We start from the raw sequence: 23,113 nt of genomic DNA, 5'->3' as shown, positions 1-23,113 counted from the left end.
TAGAGTCCAAAGTTTGAATGTCATAATTTGGGGCATCTATTAGGTTTCAACAAAGGGTAATTGAGTTGGAAAAAAAGTATTCTTATTTACCATTAAAAGACTCGATTAACACTCTGAAAAGGTGCATTTTGATGATCTTGGGACGGTGATATGATGTCTTATCATTCTATTTAGCTCACGCCTGAATTCTTGCTCAAATGTTTGACTGCCTTAAGAAAGCTTCTGCTCGATTGGAAAGACCATGCCCAAATCGTCACGAGACTACTTGTAGTGCTACTCCCCAGATAATTTTCCCGGTTTCACATTGTACGGGTCCCACTTGAAGGTTTTGCGGCTGCAAGTTTGGCGGGGCCCCGCGGGCCATCATATCCCGAAGAAAGAGTGGCCTCGCGCCTTCGCGGTTCGCCCACCCAACCTTGACCTTAGACCGCTGGGCGCCACTTTTTATAGCATTAATCTTGTTGTATATTACACAATATAGCCTATGTGTACAAATAATGTGACATGTAACGTCGATACGAATGTCTGGTAAAGGGACACCGACCTCTACTTATATGGTCGTGTTTCGGCCGATATTCGGAGGCAGATCGGTGACAGAACGAACAGCGTACCCAACGTTAGACAAGACATGAAGTGCATATGTCGTGAACTTTTTGGAATGTGGACAATGGTTCGGATATCTTCAAAAAGGGGCTGATTGGAGGTTCCGTGTGGTTCGGTGCTTGAAATCAATTGGCTAGAAAATGTGTGGTTTAGTCATTATAGTGGGACTACTTTTTTTGGGGGAAAAAATAACACAACGGGATTGAGATTTGTGGATGTGGTGTTGGAGTAATTTCTTGTTTTTTAATTTTTTTAAATAAAAAAATTTAAATAGTCATGAAAATATGGAATTAATCATAGGAAAACCGGTCCACTGAGGGGTAGGTAGCCACTAAAGAGTGACAAGAAAATAGATCCAATCAATTGTAATTCAAAGATCCCTTCTTTGGTGATTTTATATGTAAATTAATTAAAATTTAATTATAAAATCTTTATCCATTTTTTTAAAAACTGTTTTATGTAAATTAATAATATAATATTTATATTATTTATTTTTATATATTTTAAATATTTAGAAATTCTTTATATTTTTTGTCTTCTATTTAATTTATATTTAAAATTAAAATATAATAAAATAATAAAAGATTAGATATAAAATGTAATTAGTTTTTCTCTCCAGTCCCTTTTGAGAGGTTGTACTTAATTTAAATCCAAGATATCTGGCCTGATACGATTTTTACGGATGGCATTTACTTTGGTATCTCCCAATAATTGGCCCCAACGGAATCTGTACGCCGTTACGAAATTCTCATCCGATACGTTCAAAGAGTCTGATATCCGATAAACGTGTCTCTTCCCTTTACAATGTCGGAATATTACGGCAGTGGAGGTCTATGACTGTATTCTACGTGGCACGCTCTGGGCCCGCGCTGTCTTTGACTGGACACTTTCCCGGTTAGGTCTTTTCCAGCTCTCATGCTCCGGGGGATGAGGGTTTTGACTTGATGCGGGCAGCGGGCAGAGTGCTTCCGGGTAGTCGAAACGCTGCACGCCAGACTCGCTCACTTAAGACGATCAGAAAGACAACAAAAAGATATCGAGACCATTTTCGCAGAAGCAAAAGCTCGCAGCAGAGAGAGAGAGAGAGAGAGGAAAAAAGGGAAAAAAAATAAAATAAATAAAGAGCGGCAGCTCAAGAGGAAAAAGAAAGTGTACTGCATAAAAATATCCACTCGTACAAATCTCCCGAGCTTTTTGCTTCTGTTCGATTCTTCTGAATCCTCCCGCGGTTTCGAGGAGCTGCGGCGGTTTTTTCTGAGGAGAATGGTGGTCGATTTAGTGGAGTTGGAGTTCATACTAGGGTTTGCGCGGTTAGGGTTTTTCTGAGGCGACTCCTCGGCGGAATTCACATGGATCTGTGGAGGTTAATGTAGTGGAGCGGTTTGATTTGGCAGGAGATGGAGCGAGAGATCGCGGCTTCAGTTTTGGTATGGCTGATCTTGGTGTTTCATCCTCTGAAGGTGATTCATGCGAATATGGAAGGTATGTGTTTGGTGCTTTGCTTGTTTTTTGAGGTTTGGTTGGGTTCGGATCTTCGATCGTTTGGTTCTGTGGTTTTTGTTGGAGAGAGGCGCTGTGATGTACTGTATTTTGTGATTGATGCGTTAGTGATTATTATAGTTTTCCTCGAATGAGTAGGAGAAGTGGAGTTTGAAGTGTGTCTTTGTTGCTGATGTTTTGGTTGGTGAAAATGTGTCTGAGTGAATCGGTGTAACTTCTTGTATTTGTCCTGTATTTTGCGAAAGACTCTTGACTAACTTGCTGATCCCTGATTTCCAAGCTCTGAACTCGCCTTCTCAGCTTACAGTTACTATTTTCATTTCTGAGAGTTGTCAATGTGTTGGACTGTGTTCGACACTGTTAAATATATTAATGATCGTATCAAGGCTTTGATAACCTTTTATTGTTTTTTTCTTTATATCTTTATAGCATGTAAAAGTACAAAAAATAATTGAATGACTTAGATGATCTTACTGCCAATTGTAGAGTGGAATAGTTGATTGTTTGTCTTGATAGTTGAATGTGATCCAGAACGACCATTTGCTATTAGGGTTCGGTTATGCCATTTCTTAATGATTTTACTTAATGCAATGGTGATGCTTTAAGGACATAAAACTGCAACCATTATAAGTTGATACTTGATTACAAAAAATGAATAAATGCACCAGTGGATGCATTAAAATACTCTGGTGCAAATTACGGTGCAATTCAAACAATTTATAGTACATGAAGGAGCAATTATTGTAGACATGATTGGGATGGGTGCTGGAGATTTTTGGCAGTAAGTCCAAGCGAGGTGACAAATTGATGATAGTGATGTAATCTCATGTTTCTTGAAAGCATGAATTATGCTCATGACATGAGTCCTCAAATTCTTCTACATGGCTTTCAGATCCCATCCATCACATCCGACCAGGTCTGTCTGGTTTCACTCCCTTACATTGGGTTGATCTGATTGAAAAACTCCCAACCAATTTTAAGAGTGGGATATTGTGCTTCACTAAATTCCTTGTTTACAACAGATAGTAATATGCCACAACAATGATGTGAAGTATGAATTAGAATGCCTTCTGAAGTTAAGATGCCCCAGTGGCGACCACTGCAGTCTTTTGTCTAGCCAAAGTCATCTCCTTATCCTCTGGATCATCTCTTTCTCTCTAGATTTATTTGGTCCAGGCTGTATCTTTTGTTGTGCACTATCTTGTAACTCTAAGCTTCCATCGTTCTATTAATAAAAGGGATGAGTTGGAAATCTAGTTAGCAAATTTGATTCCTTATCTGTTGTGGTATGCCTGATGGTGCATCACATGAGAGGCTATTTCTTGGGCCAATCAGATAGCTTACATGATTGCTTTATATCCTTCCACTTGTGTAAAAATTTGGAAATGAATTTTATTGAGAAAATAAACTCATCCTTGTCATTGTTTCTCATCAGATTCTTGTCCTAAAGTACATAAATTGGGAACTTGAATCTCCCTCTTGCTTCATGTGATTGATTCTGATTCATGCTCTAGGTGTTTGCAAAGGGTTTTATGCTGGTTGTCAACCAGATGAAACATTCCTCAGTTAGGGGCTTGAGAATGGGTGTAAATATCAAGTAGCAGAGTTATTGACAAGATTCGTTAAAGTGCCAAGAGTGAGGTCCAAATAATGTCCAAATGAGTAAAACTTCCTTCCAGAAGCTGGACACCTGCATCTGGTTTTCTATTGATAAATCTCTTGGGGAAGAGACATGTTAAAGCCACTACTGTCCCTGCATCCTAGTTCTGTCTCTACTGTTATTGGAAACCTTATGTGACATTGGATCGTTACCCTAAGTTTGATAAACTAAAAGTGTAGTGATATTGTATTGTGGAAGTCTAGATAGATTTCAATAAATTAGCTGGGGAGCTGATTGGGGTTTGAGGATTTCATTATGGCGGTAGTTTTTGTGTTTGGTACTTGTTTCCCTCGCATTCATGGTACATATTGTGAAGCTATGTTTTTTTTCAAAAGAATCTATACTTTGACCAGTGATGCCTGTGCTTCAGATGTTCTTTGCTTCAACTGCAGTTTTTTCTTAGTTTTTTCAATCATATATAAGAGATTTTTCTCACCTTGTTGACTATAATGTGATCTATTTGTTGACAGGTGATGCTTTGCATACACTTCGTACCAACTTAATTGACCCTAATAAAGTGCTGCAGAGTTGGGATCCAACCCTAGTTGATCCTTGCACTTGGTTTCATGTTACATGCAACAGTGACAATAGTGTCATTAGAGTGTGAGTGCATGGCTTATTCACTTCATCTCATATACTCTTCTGTCCAAAAGTTCTCTGTCTTTAATTCTCTCATCCTGCAACCCAAACTTGTTGTTAGTTTCTGAATCATTTGTGTACTTGATATTAATATTTTCCCTCCATTTTCAGGGATCTTGGGAATGCGGAATTGTCTGGTCAACTTGTTCCTCAACTTGGCCAGCTTAAGAATCTGCAATACCTGTAAGTGGCATTCCTCAATCTTGCAATGCTTATAGTTGTTTAACAATTATGTTGTTCATGTACTTGTCATATTTCTTCGTGTTTCTCTGTTATTTAGTTCTGATTGTAATCCTTAAATCTTAATATACAAAACATTTAATCTATGTTCATGCTTGTGTTTCATGTGCTTGTTCCTGTTGATACCCATCATTGCTTTGCTCACTATTTATGCAGTGAATTACTCTTTGTCATTACACATGATCACACTCATTGATCATTGCCAATATGTGTAGTTCATATTTGGTGCCTTTTTCTATTACTTGGCTATCTGTATCTGGGGAAGAAAATCTTTCAAAAAGTAAAAAATTGAGGAAGAAAAAGAAAAAAATAATTTCAGGTCAATTCTACTTTCAGTGGAAGTACTTTTTAAAAAATACATATTTTTGAATATTATTAGGTCTAATTTTATCAGTCTGAGTATCTGTTTCTTTTTTTCTTGCATTTCATTGTAAGCTTATTTGTCTACACAGGGAGCTTTACAGTAACAACATAAGTGGTACTATTCCTAGCGACCTTGGGAACCTGACAGGCTTGGTTAGCTTGGATCTCTATTTGAACAATTTTACTGGTCCTATACCTGATTCATTGGGGAAGTTGTCAAAGCTTCGTTTCCTGTATGATCCTTTTTCCTTTTTCAATTGTTATTTTTCTTTGAATCTTTCCTTATTAGGCATTTATTCAGTATGCTTTTTTTTTTTTTAAAATTATGAATTGCTTTGCATTACAAAAATATAGTATAGGCATGCATGTCAATGACCTTTCTTTTTATTTTTGGTTGGTGGAGGTGGGGAGATGGTTCTTGTGCAAGGTCTTGGTCTCAAGGCTTGATAAGATATGGGGTGGAGTGTGTGGGTGTATTCAAAATACCAGTTGTACTAAGTAGGGTGGGAATGAATTCCAAGCCTTAAGATATCAGGGGAAGAATGTTTCTAACAGCAAGGTGCTGGCAGGAAGCACCTTCTTTTCAGAGTACATTCTAATTATAGTTGACCAAGCAAAAGGCATGATTTCAGTCCCAGCTGAACAAATGTCTTCATTTCCATCGAGCATGTACCCCAGTCTCCACTGTACAGCAGCTAGTTTGGATTTCCTTGAGCTGAGAGTTGTTAAATTTCCCTCAATCACCACAGGAAAACTCGGGAGGGTACTTTTACACCCGTGAGAAGGGCATGCTTTTCTGCTTCTGCCAAATCGCATAACACTTGCAGGGCCTGAAGGCAAGGATAAGAGAGCCATTCTGGTCCTAGGTTGCACCTCTAACCCCAGCAGTTCTGCAGTTGGTGGGCAGTAGTGCTTTCCTGTATTTTTGTGGAGATCTGTGGTGATAGATCACATTCTTGTTGTATCATATGTAGTCGTGGGACTCCTCAGTTTCTCTGCTCTCTTTTTGAGGGTGAGGGGTAACCCTCTCCTCCTGTCCTCTTTTGTTCTTTTCTCTTGGTTTAATAAAAGTTATCCGCGCTCATAAAAAACTAGGAAAATTAGATGAGGCTTGTAAGCTAGGCTTATTGATGGATGCAAAAGGTTGTACCAAAATCTTCAACTAAGTGCAGTCTTGATCACATAATATGCTGAGTTCACTTCCTGAATTTCTCTAAATTCTGAACTAAATACAATTCTGTTTCAAGAGAGGATTCGATGGAAGCAAAGAGCCAGATTTAAATGGCTGAAGGAAGGTGATGCCAATACAAAATTTTTCCATGCCGTCGCATCGGCTAGAAGGAGATCCATCCAAATTACCTCAATATGTATTAATAATGAGGTAACGTTGTGTTGGACCTCGATAACTAATGTGTTGATTCAGTTTTTTCACAGATCTATATTCGGAGGAATGTTCAAATAGGCCAAAAGTTCAACACATCGGTTTCTCCCGTCTCTCCTAGGTAGTCGCCTCCCTATTAGAGTTCCCTTCCTCTGCTGGAGAAATCGAGCGTGCCATATTAGGTATGGATAGTGATAGAGCCCCTGGCCCATATGGTTTAATGGGGAATTTCTAAAACAAGTTTTGGCCAAGGTTCAAGGAGGATATATTTTGCAATGATACATGATTTTTTCAAGAATGGTATCACCTTTCATAGCATCGGGGCATCTTTCATCACTTTGGTTCCGAAGAAGTCCAACGTTGAGAAACCAAAAGACTTTCAGCCTATCAGCCTAGTAACAAGTGCATGCAAAATCATTGCAAGGATTCTGGCCCATAAGATTAAGGTCGTTCTCCCGATCGTCATCCACTGCGGGCATGGTGTCTTCCTCAAGGGGAGAGAAATCCTAGACTCCACAATGGCAACTCATGAACTTATTGATCACTTCAGTTGAAACAAGGATCCAAGAATTGCCCTCAAGCTTGATCTGGAAAAGGTTTTCGATCGAGTAAACTGGATTCTCCTAGATGAGCTAATGGAGAAAATGGGCTTTGGTGCAAAATGGAGATTTTGGTTTAGGAGTTGTGAGGGTTCGGCCTCCTACTCTCTCATCCTCAATGGCTCGGTCTGCGGGTATTTCAAAAGAACCCGGGGGATCAGACAGGGAGACCCGCTCTCTCGCTTCTTTTCAACATTATAGCGGACTTCCTCTCCTCTGTTTTACTTAGCAGTGAATCTTGGGCGGCTCCCTCCTACTAGCCTCCAACAGGCTTTTAATATCCCCATTCTATAGTATGCAAATGATACCATCATTTTTGGGATCGGCAATATGGCAGGAGCTAGAAGGATCAAAGTGGTCTTGGGACTATTTCAATTAGCCTTGTGGCAGAAAGTTAACTGGGGGAAAACTTCTCTCATGAGTTTCAACGTCAAGCCTGAGATATTAGATGAGATGGCGAACCTCTTCGGTTGTGAAAACATCTAGCATCTCGTCCATTTACCTTGGTCTCCCCCTCTTCAATGGCCGCATAAATCAAAGTCTATGGAACCTGGTGGTGGAAAAGATTGAGACCCGTCTGGCAACCTAGAAGGGCCGATTTATCAGCAAAGCAGGAAGGCTCATCCTCCTAAAGTCTTGTATCGTAGGCATCCCCAACTATGCTTTGTCCTTTATGCCTTGCCCCGCTTCCATATGTAATGCCATGGATAAGTTAAAAAGAAGATTTCTTTGGAGAGGATCGAGTGATACTTTTAAATACCATTTGGTCAAATGGGAGGAAGTATGTTTGTCAAAACAGATGTGAGGTTTGGGGATTCAAAAATCGAATGGATTTGGAAGTTCAACACAATTTCTTCTAATCTTTGGAAGGAAATGGTAACTGTTAAGCTTGGTTGTCCTTCTCCATGGTGGATTTCAGGAGGTAACCGGAGATGTCTATTTCCAATTTGGAGATCATTATATCTACTTATTCCCAAATTCTCCTCAACTGGTAGATTTTATGTTGGAAACGGCAAATCCTTAAAATTCTAGGAGGATTGGTGGGCAGGAATGGAACTGTAACAATCATTGTTCAAGAATCTTTTCCTCCTATCTTTACAAAGGGAGATATCAGTTGCCGATGCTTTTGAGAGGGATGGTTTGAGCTTGCACCCCAAAAGGGGTCTTTCATATACTGAAGCGTTGGAGGCAAGTAGTTTGATGGAATCTTTACGCTCTTTCAGACTGAGGCCTTCAACAGTAGACAAGATGATTTGGTGGCCTGACAAAAGCGGAATCTTCTTTGTGTCCTCGGCTTACAGATATATCAATGGCTGGCATTTAAATCAAAGGAAACATGAGATATGCTTTGCACGGCGTCTTTGTGCTTTGCCAAAGATAAAAAATTTCATATGGAGTGCCTGCCAAGGAAAGATACTCACGACGAATGTGCTTAGAAGAAGATGCCACCCAGCTATTGGTCCTCTCTACCCTTTCTGCAAGTCAGAGGTTGAAACAACCAACCACATCCTGTTTCAATGCTCTTTCTCATGGAGCGTGTGGACTTCCAACCTCTGTAGGACGGGGCTGCAATTCTGTATGTCGGCAGATCTGATCTCTTTCACTGAGTCGTTCATTGGTACTCCCTTCGTGGGCTTGGAAAGCTTATGTTCTTTGCTTGCACTGGTTCCGTGGGGGACTTTGGAATGAGCGCAACAACATGCGTTTTAATGCTAAAAGTGATTCAGCGGTAAGAGTCGCCGATCGTGTGTCGGGTCAAATCTCAGCGTGGCTCCTTACTGAGAAGCCCTTCCCCTCCTTCGTAGGCACCTTTATCCGCAATAATTGGAGCACCATGGCGAAGATACAGTTTGGAACCAAGGTCCCGGTCATGCAAGAATGAACCCCCCCCCCCCCCCCCCCCCCCCCCCCCCCCCCACCCAGAGCATGGTTTCCTAAAATTGAACTTTGATGGTTCTTCTCTTGGTAATCACGGGCTTTGGGAGAGTTATCTCGGATCCCTCTGGACATCAGTGCTTCTTGTATGTGGGCCCGTTAGGCATTGCTGACTCAACGACGGCTGAGCTAAAAGGCCTTTTCAATGGGCTCTGCGTTTTTAGAGACAATTGTAGTGGCCCTCTTCACATTGAAGGGGACTCAAAGGTGGTAATTGGTTAGTGCGAATATGCATCCTCCTTCCTGTGGCGCCATTGGGACTCTTTTCGAGAGATTCTTGAAATTGCCTCTCAGTTCTCTTGTATTTGGTCTCACATTCCGAGATTTGCAAACTCGGGAACTGATGTGCTCGCCAAGATGGGAGCAACCCTTCAATCTCTTGTTGTTAGGGATTTGTTCCTCTGTCCTTTGAAATTTTCTCTATTAATATATACATCATTTAAATTTTTTTTTTCTCTCTGTGTAACAAATAGACAAAATGTCGGAGTTTAGCACCCTTTTCAGTTTAACTGATCATTTACTTATTGCATTATTTAGATGAACCACTTATCTAATTCTATAACCTCTATATATATATATATATATATATATATATTTAAAGCTTGTTCTTGAAACTGATTTGTTTTCCTGCTGAAATCTCTGTGGAAGGATAGCCGGCTAAATAACAATAGTCTCACAGGCAACATTCCTTACTCTTTGACAAACATTACAGCATTGCAAGTTCTGTAAGTACTCTCATTTTTATTTACATGCATCTTTGTTCTCTATCTTCATTTTTTTTTTGTAATGTGACTAGCTCTTTGGTGATGGGGTAATGCAGGGATCTCTCGAACAACAACCTGAGGGGTCCAGTTCCATCCAATGGTTCATTTTCTCTATTCACCCCCATCAGGTTTCTAGCCAACATTTCTTTCCACCCTTAAAACTGTTAAAAGTAGTAGTTCTGTGGTATTGTTGCTAATAGTACATCCCTGATTTGCAGTTTTCAAAATAACAAAGGCCTTTGTGGTGCTGTTACTGCGAAGCCCTGCCCTGGAGACCCACCATTTTCTCCACCACCTCCATTTATTCCACCCCCAACAACACCAAATCCTGGTGAGCATTTTCATTTGTAATCTTTTTGCTGGTTTTTTATAGATCTACTCTATTTTGCACAATTAACTAAATAGTGATCATCATTTCATTATATTCTTTGTGCATTTAGGGGGAAGTAGTGTCTCTAGTACTGGAGCCATTGCAGGAGGAGTAGCTGCTGGTGCAGCTTTACTGTTTGCTGCTCCGGCAATTGGTTTTGCATGGTGGCGTCGCAGGAAGCCGCATGAACTTTTCTTTGATGTACCTGGTGAGTGATGATGCAATTAATGTGAGTCTGGTTGGTTTATAAATCTGTCACATATGTTAATTGTGCATTTTCTTTTTCCAGCTGAGGAGGATCCGGAAGTTCATCTTGGCCAACTCAAGAGATTCTCTCTCCGGGAATTACAAGTTGCAACTGATGGTTTCAGCAACAAGAACATTCTGGGAAGGGGTGGATTTGGGAAGGTGTACAAGGGAAGGCTTGCAGATGGTTCTCTTGTTGCAGTGAAGCGACTAAAGGAGGAGCGAACCCCTGGTGGAGAGCTCCAGTTCCAGACAGAGGTAGAAATGATTAGTATGGCTGTACACAGGAACCTGCTTCGTTTGCGTGGTTTCTGCATGACACCTACTGAACGATTGCTTGTTTATCCCTACATGGCCAATGGAAGTGTTGCATCCTGTTTGAGAGGTAATGCTCCATTTATTTGTTTGTTCTTTATATCTTTGTGATCTTGAGGGTGAAGAAGCAAAGAATCTTATGAATTTGTGCTTCTACTTCTTTGTTGAACTTAGCACTAAAATTGAGCGAGTGACTGTTGCTGGTCCTGACTGTCAGATTGTCTATTGGTCCTATGAGCAAGTATAAAAGCATTGTGTGTTTGTAAAAGATGCCCTAAAAGGACCATCTTTCTCTTTCGTCTCCCCTTGGCCCCCCTTGCCCCCTTTTTCCCTGATGATGTTTATAAAATGGCAAAGATACTCCTATACTTGTTTTAAATAGGAGCTCAAGTTCAGTTTTTGGCATGGAAAGTGGTTAATGGACATGTTTGTCTTATTTCTGCCCTTCTATTGGGCATAGTTTATGTTAAGATCTTTCTGAATACTACCTTAAAAGTGTGCAAACCCATACCTCTTGCTAGTTATTCATCTCCTGAGGGCTGAGTTTGTATTTGCAATTGCAAGGGGTGTAAGTGTTGTGTTCATGTTTGTGAAATAATAATAATTTTCTGCAGAGCGTCCTCCAAATGAGCCACCACTTGATTGGCCTACCCGTAAGAGAATAGCATTAGGGTCTGCAAGAGGGCTCTCTTACTTGCATGATCATTGTGATCCAAAGATTATTCATCGAGATGTAAAAGCTGCAAATATATTGTTGGATGAAGAGTTTGAGGCTGTTGTTGGGGATTTTGGCTTGGCTAAACTGATGGACTACAAAGATACACATGTAACAACTGCTGTCCGTGGCACCATTGGGCACATAGCTCCTGAATACCTATCCACAGGGAAGTCTTCAGAAAAGACTGATGTTTTTGGATATGGAATCATGCTTTTGGAACTGATAACTGGACAGAGAGCATTTGATCTTGCCAGGCTTGCCAATGATGATGATGTCATGTTGCTAGACTGGGTATGTGCTGAATTTCTCTCTGTCTCTCTCTCTTGCCTTTTCTCTGGTTGGTTTTCATGTAAATCAACTTTTTTCTGCTTCAAGATATTTGGGTTTTAATACATAAGCCAAGAAGGGCGATGATCTAATGTATTTGGTTATTTCAAGTATAATCCCTATTGTGTCTGTGATATCACAGCCCACCTGCAGGGAATCACCTGCTTTCTGTCACTTGCATGGAGAGATTAGAAAGGTGTAACTCTTTTGTAAAAAAAAAAAAAAAAAACGAAATGACAGAAGGGAGGGCACCTTAAGATTTCTCCTCTTTCCTTTGCCTAGATTTCCTTAAGTTCTTTAGAATATTTTTAGGTCGACGATGGACAACCTGATGGATTCAGAACTTGTTACTGGTTTCAGGTGAAGGGACTTCTCAAAGAGAAAAAACTGGAGATGTTAGTCGATCCTGATCTGCAGAACAACTACGTGGAAGCAGAGGTAGAGCAACTCATCCAGGTCGCACTTCTGTGCACTCAGAGCTCTCCCATGGAGCGGCCAAAAATGTCTGAAGTTGTAAGGATGCTTGAAGGTGATGGTTTGGCAGAGAGATGGGAGGAATGGCAGAAAGTGGAGGTGGTTCGGCAAGAGGTTGAGCTAGCCCCACGTGGAGAATCCCAATGGATTGTTGACTCCACTGAGAATCTTCATGCTTTTGAGTTGTCTGGCCCCAGGTGACCTCATCGAACAACCACGAAGTAAAGGAAAAAAAAAATTATTTACCTGTCTTATTTTTTCTTTTTTCTCTTGTTTTTTGTTTTTACATGTTTTGTGTCTTTATAAGCCCATTTCTGTATCCAAATTGAAATCTCACATTTGTGCATATGAATCTGGTCGGGGGCCATTGTATCACCCGGTAATCTCATGACGATTTGTAAGAAGAAGATGCGCAGTTTACCTGTGTTATAGAGATGGCATGAGGGCATTGAGAGACATCGAAGCATAAAAGCTGAGACGATGGACTTGTATTAACATCACAGCACTTGATTTTAAAGTGCAAAAAGTTCTGCTCTTTGCTGATTTGTGAAATGTAAGTTGTATTAACATATAAGCAGCAAACGTCATGTTGCTTGCTACCTTCGTGACTAGCCTAATGATTCAGGGGAAGAAGGCTTGGAAATATTTTAAATTTTACATAGTAGTTTCAAGGAGAAATGTGACTCGTCGCAGAGTGTTCAGCAGAATTAATTTGTAAGGCAGCGTCGGTATTGTTCTCGGAATGCCTCTGGCGTTCTATAAGCCCTTTTAAATCCCATATCACAAGTTCAAAGCTGCATTGGATTCCTCTCAAACCACTCCAATAATTTCGTCAACTTTACTGTATCTGATCATGGTCAACCATACATTCAGATACTGCTAAATTCTGACCGGTGGAACAGCAGCAGTGGGGAAAAAACACGGAAATTTAACACACGAACATCACATCTCATACACGAAGCTTCTTGCCGGGTTGCATGTCGTCATCATACTGTCCTCCATCGTCCTGACCACCGTCCGTCTTCTTTCTTGCTAGTATTTTGTTGATCTTGTGAAGTTCGTTAGTAAGTTTCTGGTCTTTGTTCTGCTTCCTAGTCTTGCGACCATCCTGCATCTTCACTCCAAACTGAAATGCTGCCTTTGGCATTGCCTCCTTCTGCTCGTTATATGTCGCCCATTCTTCTTCAGTCTCAAAATCCCATCTGTGAAGACGCCCCTTTGCCTGAAAACATGTTGATATGAAAGATCATGTCACTACTACAACGGTGAGCAAAACAGCAGAAGTAGGTGAAAACAACTATAAATTAAACAAATTTGGCATATTACTCTGAACTAAATCTTAGCGTAAAGAAACTTGGACTAGGCAAGGTCGAGCTTGCACAACCAATTTCGATAAAAAAAATACCAAGTCAATATAAAATATCTGCTTAAGCACTGGATTGGAGCATATTCTTAGGACTGAGGTTGTTTCACCTAAAAGCAACCAAGAATTAACATATTCATGCCCAAGTCACAAATATGCTTATTAGGGCTAGTAGGGTCATCTGTTGCAAGCTGCACAACAACATTACTTAAGAGAGATTCAACTGGTTATATCACTTCATTCTGACATCAAGACGGAAAAAAATCAAAAGTCAATGGCAGCAATTGACGTCTAAATATTTCAAGTATAAAATATAGTATCACTTACTCGACCACCCATATCCATCTTGGACAAGTCATCTTCATCTTCACTATCCACAATCTCTCGGTTATATTCCTGATACCCAGGATAGCATTCAGAGTAACTTTCGGAGATGAAGTTTGGATCCTTCTCACGAGCATCCCTTTCCCTTAGTTGCTGAAGCCTCTGATCATCACGCTTAAAAACAGATCCCATACCACGATCTTTGTCTTCTTGAGTCATGAACCTTGGGTCCTGTTGTAAATTAACTCCTGCCTGTATGTCATAGTCTTGGAGATTTTGTGATAGGTACTGTTCAGGATAACCCAACTGCTCTGCGTACTGATACTCCTGCCAATCTCCTGGGTAGCCAGCAGCAATTGCTTGAGCTTGTATGGCGTCATAGCCATTCTGCTAACAATCAACTAGAGAATGAGAAGCCTGGGAGTGAAAAATCTTCATAAAGCAAGTAAAGCATGGCTAACAAAAGCTGGTAAACATGTGGATTGTTGATGATCTAGGGCAACTGACAAGTTATGTTCAATAGCTCAATTTCATTTTTTGTTTCCTTCAACTGGGAACCAGTTAGGAAAATGAAAATGCTCCAGTAATGTCCACTAACTTAGATCAGAGTAACAACCTGCGTTCAGGGCCTTTTGGGATGCCTTTCCACAGATAACAACAAATGTCAACTGAAACTCATGGAACATAAGCAACATATTACAGATACTGAACTGGCCAAGGTGATACTAGTTGTAGTGAAATAACAAATTAAATAAAATGCAGAACTAAATTGTTTGGATTGTCTCATATTCTGATACAAGAACATGTGTGAAATCTCTCTTTTTTTTTTTTTTTAATGCGCAGTTTATACCTCATAAATCATGATTTACAGTTGAAAGGAATCCTAGATCACAGACAAAAGACACTGTCAAAGTCTAAATTCATAAACACTCACATTTTGTTGCCACTCTTGAGGCTCAGTTGGTGGAACTGGACCATAAACAGGCTCACTGAAATAGGACTTCCCTTCCTTGTTGCGAGGAGACTCTTCCATGTCCTCATAAACAGGGCTTTGGCTCATGTCTTTACCGGTAACAACATAGTCCGTTCCATCCCCAACGAATATGTCATCCTCTTCAGGCCTGGCCACGCTAAGGACTTGTTTCTCCTTTGAATCGTGCTGGTTCTTGCGAGGAGGTGGTGGTGGAAGTACAGTTCCTCTTTCAATTTGATGCTTTGATGCGCGACCATCATTTTGAACCAACTTGTCCTCTTCATCATATTCATTGCCAACAGAAGAAATCTTCCCTAAAACATGCAAGACAAGTAGACATGATGCAGATTGTACAAGCATAAATTCATACAGGGTTACTCGTCAATTTCAGGAACAAATAATAAAATGTGAAGCAGCTAGTATTAGCAACTCTAAATGCTTTACAGGCCAATCTACAACCTATAATGGGAACAACAATTTGGTACAAAGTTTGTGTAGTAGAGTACAACACTAAGATACATTAAGACTCCAAAGCTCTCCAGATTCAGCCATATATTGATAACAATGAAAGAAGGATAAATACAATCCTCTTGAGCCACATTAACTGCAGTATTTTAGAAGGCAAGAAACTGTTCGGAAATTTTGCATATTATTAGCCTCTTTCAACAGTTCAATAAAATATACCTTTCACATCTCTCTCCTTTTTCTTCTTCTTCAAAACCTTCCCAGATGATCCAAGACGAAGGTATGACATGATCTTGGCAATTCGATCAAGTACAGAACCATCCACACTTACTGTAACCATTTCCTGCAAAGGGTTCAAATTTAGGCTCAGCTGATGAAATCTCTTATGGAAGGCAATATAAAACCATAGAGCACTAATTACCGAATTTTACTATTGGATTGAATGCAACCCCTTTGTACGTCCCAATTCAATTTGGTCAATTTAAATAGAAAAATTACAAAATTCAAGGATTACAGAAATACAAACCTCTGGAACTGGGCAATCAGCTTTACTTCTATGCAGTGTAGTAGGAATATCATGAGAAAGTCCTTCCTCCTACACCATGTAAAAAAGAATTCGTCAGTAGTAGATTCTTCATAATCATCTTACTTATTTTAATGCAAACCAATAAATCAACTCCAAGATACAGCAAAAAGCTTTAAAAAGTAGTACATCAGCACAGTCAACTCCAAATAAAGCATGAGGTTCAAAAAGGGAAAGCACAAGAGATCCACCACAAGGTTCTTTTCTCCGAGGGAAACAATTCGACAACATTAGCTAATAATCAAGAGATGTACAATGGCATCAATTAAGCTAAACAGGGCAAAGGAGGAAGAGAAGCAAACTATTGGAAACCTTAACCACTGCTTTCCAACTATGACACAATCAACCACAAGAATTCTCAGTTGATAAAAACGGAAAAGGCTATCAAGGATAATAGATTCAATGGTTCCAAATATGTGGCAGGTGAAAAGATAAGAAGAACCTTACGATATTAAAGATGAATGCCATCCGACCAGGCAAGAACATCTCATTAGACTTAATTATGGTCTGCGGCTTGACAATCCACTGATATACTGACTGCGAAAAAAGAAAATGGAAGATAAGAATATTCTTTATAAAATGACAGGAAGATAGGAATATCAAACCAGAAAGTTGCCAGGCTTTATTCAATTATTCACAGCCCTTCAATTAAATACTGATACAAGTGTCAAAAAGTGCAAGCACCTTTGCTGTTGCAGTCCGAAATGTCAAGGGTTGGTCATCCGTTGAGTCTCTGCAGGGTAAACCAGATTTACACCACCAACATTATATACCAAAATGATGACAGTTTGATGGCAAAAATAGTAAGTCATGACACTGCCTCCCCCCCCTCCCTTCCCCCGGCAAAAGAAAAATAAAAATAAAAACAGTATGGCAGTAATCGAAAGTCTTATGCACTTTTTTTGGAAAACCGAACTTTGATTTAATAAATTTGAAAACATAAGCATCAAAATGCAAGCTTGTTGCCATAACTGCATCACACTCTGACTAATGGATTATACTTCAAAACCTACTCCATGCACACAAGCAGATTAAGAATTCTTATTCTTTTCCCTGCCTTTTGAACAACAAAAGAAGAAGATTTTATTACATGAAGAAGACTATGTGAGACTACCTAAGGAGAAGGAGAGAAAAAACAAAAACACAGCAACAGAAGATACTGGAATAGTAAAAAGTACAAAGGGCAGAAAGAGGCTGACCAATAGGGAAAACACATCCCACAATAAGGTGCTGTCAGGAAGAGCCACTTATAGCCAGAGAACTACCAAGGTCATGCTTTCAAGGGTGTGAATCAACTAGTGTAGTTTTTTGGGGGAAAATGGCAAGTAGCTTTTATTAGAATAGCAGTGGAAACTTCGAGTACAACATAAAATACAATCTGGGCAAAAACAATCTAGAGATCAGAGAAGTCCCATAAATCAGGGAAGCTTTAGATACACCAGTTTTAGCAAGAAGGTCAGCTGCTGAATTTGCTGATCTGGCAAGCAATATGCTATTCCAAGGTGAGATCAGAAATCTCATCAAACATCTGCCCAAGGCTCTATGGAGTAGGGGCAATTTGCTAATCCAACCAATAATCAAGGCTGAGTCACCTTCCACTACTATGGACCACCCAAAAGAGCTCTCGATTCAATTTCGTTTGATCCACAAAGCCAAGCTGGTCCAGAGAAGGCAAGAAGAACTTGACCAGAGCTGTCCTTAAAGAACCCAACCCAGCAGGGCCTGGGTTCCAACAGAGGAGCCATCAAAATTTAATTTAAGCCAAGATGGAAGAGAGTGCTGCCATTCAATCACTGTAGGAGGCTTATGAGCACTGAAAAACATTAGTTTTCTCCAGAATTTCCTTATAACAGAGAATGGAAAGGGAGGTAAGCCATGTAAGCTGTGCAAATGACACCTCCAGGTGAGGTGCTCTTGTCTTTGACAGTTCTGCTGTTTCTTTCTACCCATAAGTGCCAGGGGATAGCTGCTAAACTACCTTCCATAAGGCCTTTCCATAGAACGGTAGTGGGCATGAGTGCCATTCTTGCAGTAATTGGCTAAAGGTGCTGGGCATTATATAGGAATGTCAAAATTCAGGATAATATCATTCCAAATTGATTTGTTGACTTGCAATGGAGCAAGAGGTAGTTGCTGTTTTCTTCTACACCACCACACAACTTGCACATAGAATTCACAATCATCTGCCCTCTTTTAGATAGATCATCACAAATGAGAGTTTCTCATGAGCGGCTGCCCATAGGAGCTGTAGGACCCTTTGAGGGGCAATAAACTTCCACACTAGGCTGGCAGGAGGGAAGGAGTTTGTAGGAGGCTAGTGAAAATTGTTCAGATGCACACGGACTCCAAGAGTATTTCATCCAGCCCTGATCTGAAACATAGTGAGAGTTCAGTAGTTTGAGAAGGCTAGCTGACTCCGCTGCTTCCAGGTCATTTAGATTTCCCCTGAAATTCAGATTCCAGCCCACATTAGGCTCTACAAGTTTGGAGCCAAATACTGAAACCTGCTGGTTCCTGGTGCGGTTGAAGAGCCTTCGGAAGGTGAAATGGAAGGGCTTGTTCCCTGCCCAGCAGTCTGTCTGTCCAAAATCTAACTTAAAGTTCCAGCTAGCATGGAATCTGAGATGCTTTCCAACTTTGGTTTCTGTTGGGATATTTATCTCCACACATTAGAGAGCCTGTTTGGGGGAGGGCCTGCAGTGAGGCAGTCAGCCATGAGGATCAATTCCATATTTTGCTTCAATCACCATTCTCCACAATGAGTCTTTCTCTGCAGTGTATCTTCATACCCACTTGGCTAGGAGTGTTGAGTTCATACTTTTTATTTTGTTGATTCTGAGCCCTCCCTCCTTTAACTTGCACATTTGATCCCATTAACAAGAGGGTACTTAAATTGATTTGAGTTGTCACACCATAAGAAGCTGCGCTATAGAGCTTCCAATTTAGCTGCAAATGTTACAGGACATGCTAATAGTAGTAGATAGTAGCTTGGAAAGCAAGGTGACTTTAATGAGTGCAATCCCTGCTTGCATTTCATGAGTCAAGCCTTTTTGACACCTCTCCAGCAACGATTGCAATAACTACCTTGTTACTCTCTCATGAAACAAAGAGAGACCCAAGTATAATGCTAGGATACCCAATGCACTGTAAGCAAGAATTTGAGTCATTTGTTCCTCCATATAACCACTTTAATTGAGTCACACAGACCTGATCTACTCCAATTAATCTCTGTACAGAAGCAACTTCATATAGGTACAATAGAGCTTTTATATTCATAATTTATTCTTAATGCCTCTAACACAAAACTATCATACCATCTGAAGGATTGGAACCTTTAGAAGCTGGTCCCCAAGACACATCCCTGAAATTCAGCCTCTATCTTGTCCAGCATAAATGAGGGAACAAACCTGACTAGCCACATTGAATAGCTGTAGAGACAATGAATCACCTTGTCTCAAGCCCCAGGAGCTCTTGAAGCAGCCTTTAGCTGTGCCATTTATAAGTATGGAGAAGCCAGCTGAGGATATACAACCTTTATCCATCCTCTCCATCTTCCTAGGAATTCCATTTTCGCAAGTAGGAGGTCAAGGAACTGCGAGTCCAACTTATCAAATGCCTTTTCAAAGTCTATCTTGAGTACTACCCCCCTTCAGGTACTTATAATGGTGTATTAGCTCATATACTGTGAGGCTGAATCCAATATCTGCTTTTCTCAAGAAGGCGGATTTGTTGCAGCTAATTACTTAAGGTAGCGCTTTTCTCAACCTGGCTGCTAGGACCCTCGAGATTAGCTTATAGTGCCTTGATATGAGGAATTCAGATGGATGGCATGCACCCTCCTTCTTTGGGACCAAGGCAATCAAGGAAGATTCCCTACTTTTTATTGTTATTCCCTGCTCATAGAATTCTTCAAATGTTAAGCAGCCACTAAAATCCTCGATATCTTAAAAGATCTGCAGATGAGCCTAAGGGGGAATTTTGACCATGAGACTAAACTGATGACTATGATGAATCCCTTTCACCCAATAGAAAAGCTTAGAAACCATCAATTCTGACCTTAATTGCCTAGGACCCTAATTCTTCCTTCAGAGAAGTACTCTCAACTCTTCCTTTGGAGAGTCACAACTGAATGAAATGAATGAAGAAGACCAGATGGATGTTACCTGCTGAATCTTGGATAACATGCTCTAACCAGTTGGTTCAAAGTTACCTCTGAACCTGCTATTAAAATTGAGCTCAAGACATCCACCTGTATGGAGCAACCACTCGAGGGGACACTGTTCTACAATTACAGAGGTAAGTGATTACCAATTGCCTCAAACAGTAGAGGTAGGTAGATGACTTCAGGAAATTTGCTAACTCAAAAATGATATTGTGACTTAATTTCTCATCATTCATCACCTTACAAATGAGACCACAGCTGCAAGCATCCATATTTTTTTGGTTGTTTTTCTGCTTGGCATGACCGACAACTGCTTAGGGATTTTCAAAGATAAATGTAGTGGCCCAATTCACATTGAAGGGGATTCCAAGGTAGTCATTGGATGAGGCCGTGGCACTTCATTTCCGCCATGGAGGCATTGGGAATTTTCCAGGAGATTTTAGAGATTACCTCCCTCTTTTCTTGTATTTGGTCTCACACTCCGAGATCTGCAAATTCGGCAGCAGATGTGCTTGCCAAACAGGGAACATCTCTTCAACATCTTGTTGTTATGGATCTGCTCCCTATCTCTTTGTAAATTTTTTTTTTAATGGATTACATCTTTATAAAAAAAAAAAAAAACTGCTTAGGGCAATCAGTGAAGGTGGTGCTGTAGAGCAAACTTGTCAAGAACAGACCATGAATGGTGTTGGCACAGTATAGAAAGAGACAAAAGATGGTCTCATCCTCAACACCACAGAATTCACAAGTTTGAGTCTCAAACGTTTTCCACTATTTGATTTCATTTGCAAATCAAGAATTTCAGCAGTTTCTAACTTGTATAAAGAACAAAACTTTAAATGTTAGGATATGGTGTTGCAAAGAAACAAGAAGGGAGATCTTATCATGAACAAACGGATAATTTTAAAGATTTTTTAGTATAAAAGTTCTTCTATTTCACGAAATTCCAGCATTTGATATGTTTTCCCAGATGAAACCTTTTTGTATGAAAACCCTAACTGACGTTAAATTGATAAGCAAGATTCAAAATATTCCAAAAATCTATGGATCTTGTCACAGAGGATATGTCACTAGTCCTGGTCCACAAAGTCAACCAATAGAACAGTCAAAATTTTCCAAAGAATGGTCATTAAATGGATGAGTAAGATTTATAAAGTTCCAAAAGTTGAGAAAAATATCCAGAACAATCAAAAACTTCATGGAACAATGAGAATATGTCCTAACAATTAAAACCTAGGGAGAAATTTGCTAAGTGGAACTGGTGATAATGAAAACTCACAACAAATTCTGCTTACCAGTAGATCAATTTTCTGGCTGCGTGATTCTTTTCTATTTTAAATTGAGTGAAGCATTTACTTACTTGGAGTTTTCATCAGTCTGTTGTTCAACCTCTGGCTTCTTATCAATCTCACTCCTCACTTTGTGAAGCAATGCGTAGTCCAAACCTTTGACTAAATGTGTATGTTCCACATCACCTGGAGAAAATGAACCAGTTGAAGTAGGATCTTCTTTTTCAAAACGTAAGAAAAAGAAATAGATTCCTGATAGGATAGATTTGGAAACAGGAGGAGATCAGCATAACATGAGAGAGAGAGAGTAATGAGATTCACTCTGGATACCTCAAACAATTCTTTGCAATCAGTCTTGAGAAAGTGTAATTAGTCTCAATTACCCTCTCACAAGATATGCAATACTCAGGACCACTTAAAGAGGTAAGAGACTAAAAAAAAAACAGTTTTTTTTCCATGAACGGAATTTGGATAGATTTTGGTTTCTCATAAACAAACCTCCAAGATACTTGCTGTTCTCAATAGATATCTTCTGAGCATCAGCTGTCCTACACAAAGTGAAACAAACAACACAGGCATAAGAACACATCTTAACGGCATTCAGAGGTGACGGAAGCAATTGGCACACCCACAGATACCCAAGGGCTAGCAGGACATACCGTAGATCAACAGTCCCAGGAGGCGCAACTGCATGAAATGACCCCAGTTCAGTTGGTTCATAGTCTGGATTTTGGTCTTCTCTACGTTCCTTTGCTCGATCTCGATACTTGGGCACTTCTGGTTCTTCTTTTTTCTCTTCTCTATTGATAAATTTGGCAAAAGATAAAAAAGTTAGCTGCTTTATTCAAATAAGCAATCATTATGTAAATACAAATAATATAACTTTTATGAGTACTCTCATCAATTGTTGCAAGCTCAATAAACAAATTAAAAAGGTTGACAAGATGAAAAATAACCAATATACTCACTTCCGACGGAGGAACTTTTCCTTGTAGTTTTTCTTTGCAGTAGTCATTGAAATTTGAAAGTAATGTCAATTACTCTGTAAACATGAATAAACAGTCACCTCAGAGTCACACCAGACACAAAGATAACAGCTTATTAGGTTTGAAGGAAAAAAACACTCAAATAGCGTTTCGCTGAGGATATTTACCAAATATGCAACAAATACCATCGAGACAAACAAGACACATTATATCTAAACGCTTCAACATTTATCTCTTGAGAGAATTTCAACCAAATTTATATAAAAATAAAATATCTTTGAGATATTGTCAGCAAGTACAGTATAAACGACTTGTTAGTATCCCAGTTAACGCTGACATGACCCCCGCTCCCAAGCTATATCTGTAAAGCAATTCAAGCTACTACGATTCTATTGATGACTGACAAGTTTAAGCTATAAAATTGAATAGTATGCGAATAACTTAAAATAAGTAAAAACCGCACAAGAAGTGCATAGCAAATTCACTTCAGTCGCAAAAAGATGAATAAAAGAGGAGAAAATACCTAATAAACGAAATTAGACTCTTGCATAAGGTTTGAGCTAAGTGTAGGGAAAAAAACAGGGGGACAGAGGAAAAATAAAACCCTACACGGGGAAACAGGGTAATTATTTGTTCGTTCTAATCGACAGACGATTCAAAAAGAGAAAAAGAGAGAAACAAGGAAGAGCGAGCCAAAAAAGATACTAGAGAGCGGCGCTCATCTACCGTACGTCGCCGGAGCTGTTGGTAGCGTCGTAGATTCAGCGACAAACCAGAGGCGAAGAGAGAGGAGGCCGGAAGGAGGGAGATAATTGTGGGTTCGGGCTTCGCGGG

General features: G+C 39.9%; 2 protein-coding genes across 4 annotated transcripts; one reads left to right on the top strand and one right to left on the bottom strand.

The window, feature by feature from the left end:
• Positions 1-1,558: 1,558 nt before the first annotated feature.
• On the top strand, positions 1,559-12,563 carry LOC137936232 (LRR receptor kinase BAK1). Its single transcript, XM_068780801.1, has 11 exons — positions 1,559-2,085; positions 4,234-4,366; positions 4,514-4,585; positions 5,095-5,238; positions 9,574-9,645; positions 9,741-9,812; positions 9,903-10,015; positions 10,125-10,262; positions 10,344-10,685; positions 11,230-11,624; positions 12,021-12,563. Exons 1-11 carry the CDS (start codon positions 2,001-2,003, stop codon positions 12,333-12,335), a joined length of 1,881 nt encoding a protein of 626 aa, XP_068636902.1. The 5' UTR covers positions 1,559-2,000; the 3' UTR covers positions 12,336-12,563.
• A 353-nt stretch (positions 12,564-12,916) lies between these two features.
• Positions 12,917-23,092, bottom strand: LOC137936234 (suppressor of mec-8 and unc-52 protein homolog 2). 3 transcript variants are annotated; one of them, XM_068780802.1, is made up of 12 exons: positions 23,006-23,092; positions 22,262-22,335; positions 21,953-22,093; positions 21,792-21,841; positions 21,365-21,479; positions 16,527-16,575; positions 16,290-16,379; positions 15,786-15,854; positions 15,479-15,602; positions 14,756-15,108; positions 13,825-14,208; positions 12,917-13,356 (listed from the first exon to the last, which is right to left on the bottom strand). In XM_068780802.1, exons 2-12 carry the CDS (start codon positions 22,306-22,308, stop codon positions 13,084-13,086), a joined length of 1,695 nt encoding a protein of 564 aa, XP_068636903.1. In that variant the 5' UTR covers positions 22,309-22,335; positions 23,006-23,092; the 3' UTR covers positions 12,917-13,083. The 3 variants fall into 3 exon arrangements, with proteins under 3 accessions (XP_068636903.1, XP_068636904.1, XP_068636905.1); XM_068780803.1 differs by having other exon boundaries at positions 23,011-23,075; XM_068780804.1 differs by lacking the exon at positions 23,006-23,092 and adding an exon at positions 22,803-22,941.
• Positions 23,093-23,113: the final 21 nt, after the last annotated feature.

The sequence above is a fragment of the Aristolochia californica genome, unplaced genomic scaffold (assembly GCF_029961685.1).
Source record: "Aristolochia californica isolate CCGP_79_NKW_82.1479 unplaced genomic scaffold, dmAriCali1.0.hap1 SCAF_7, whole genome shotgun sequence".
NCBI lineage: Eukaryota > Viridiplantae > Streptophyta > Magnoliopsida > Piperales > Aristolochiaceae > Aristolochia > Aristolochia californica.
This window is presented reverse-complemented; position numbering and strand designations above follow the sequence as displayed.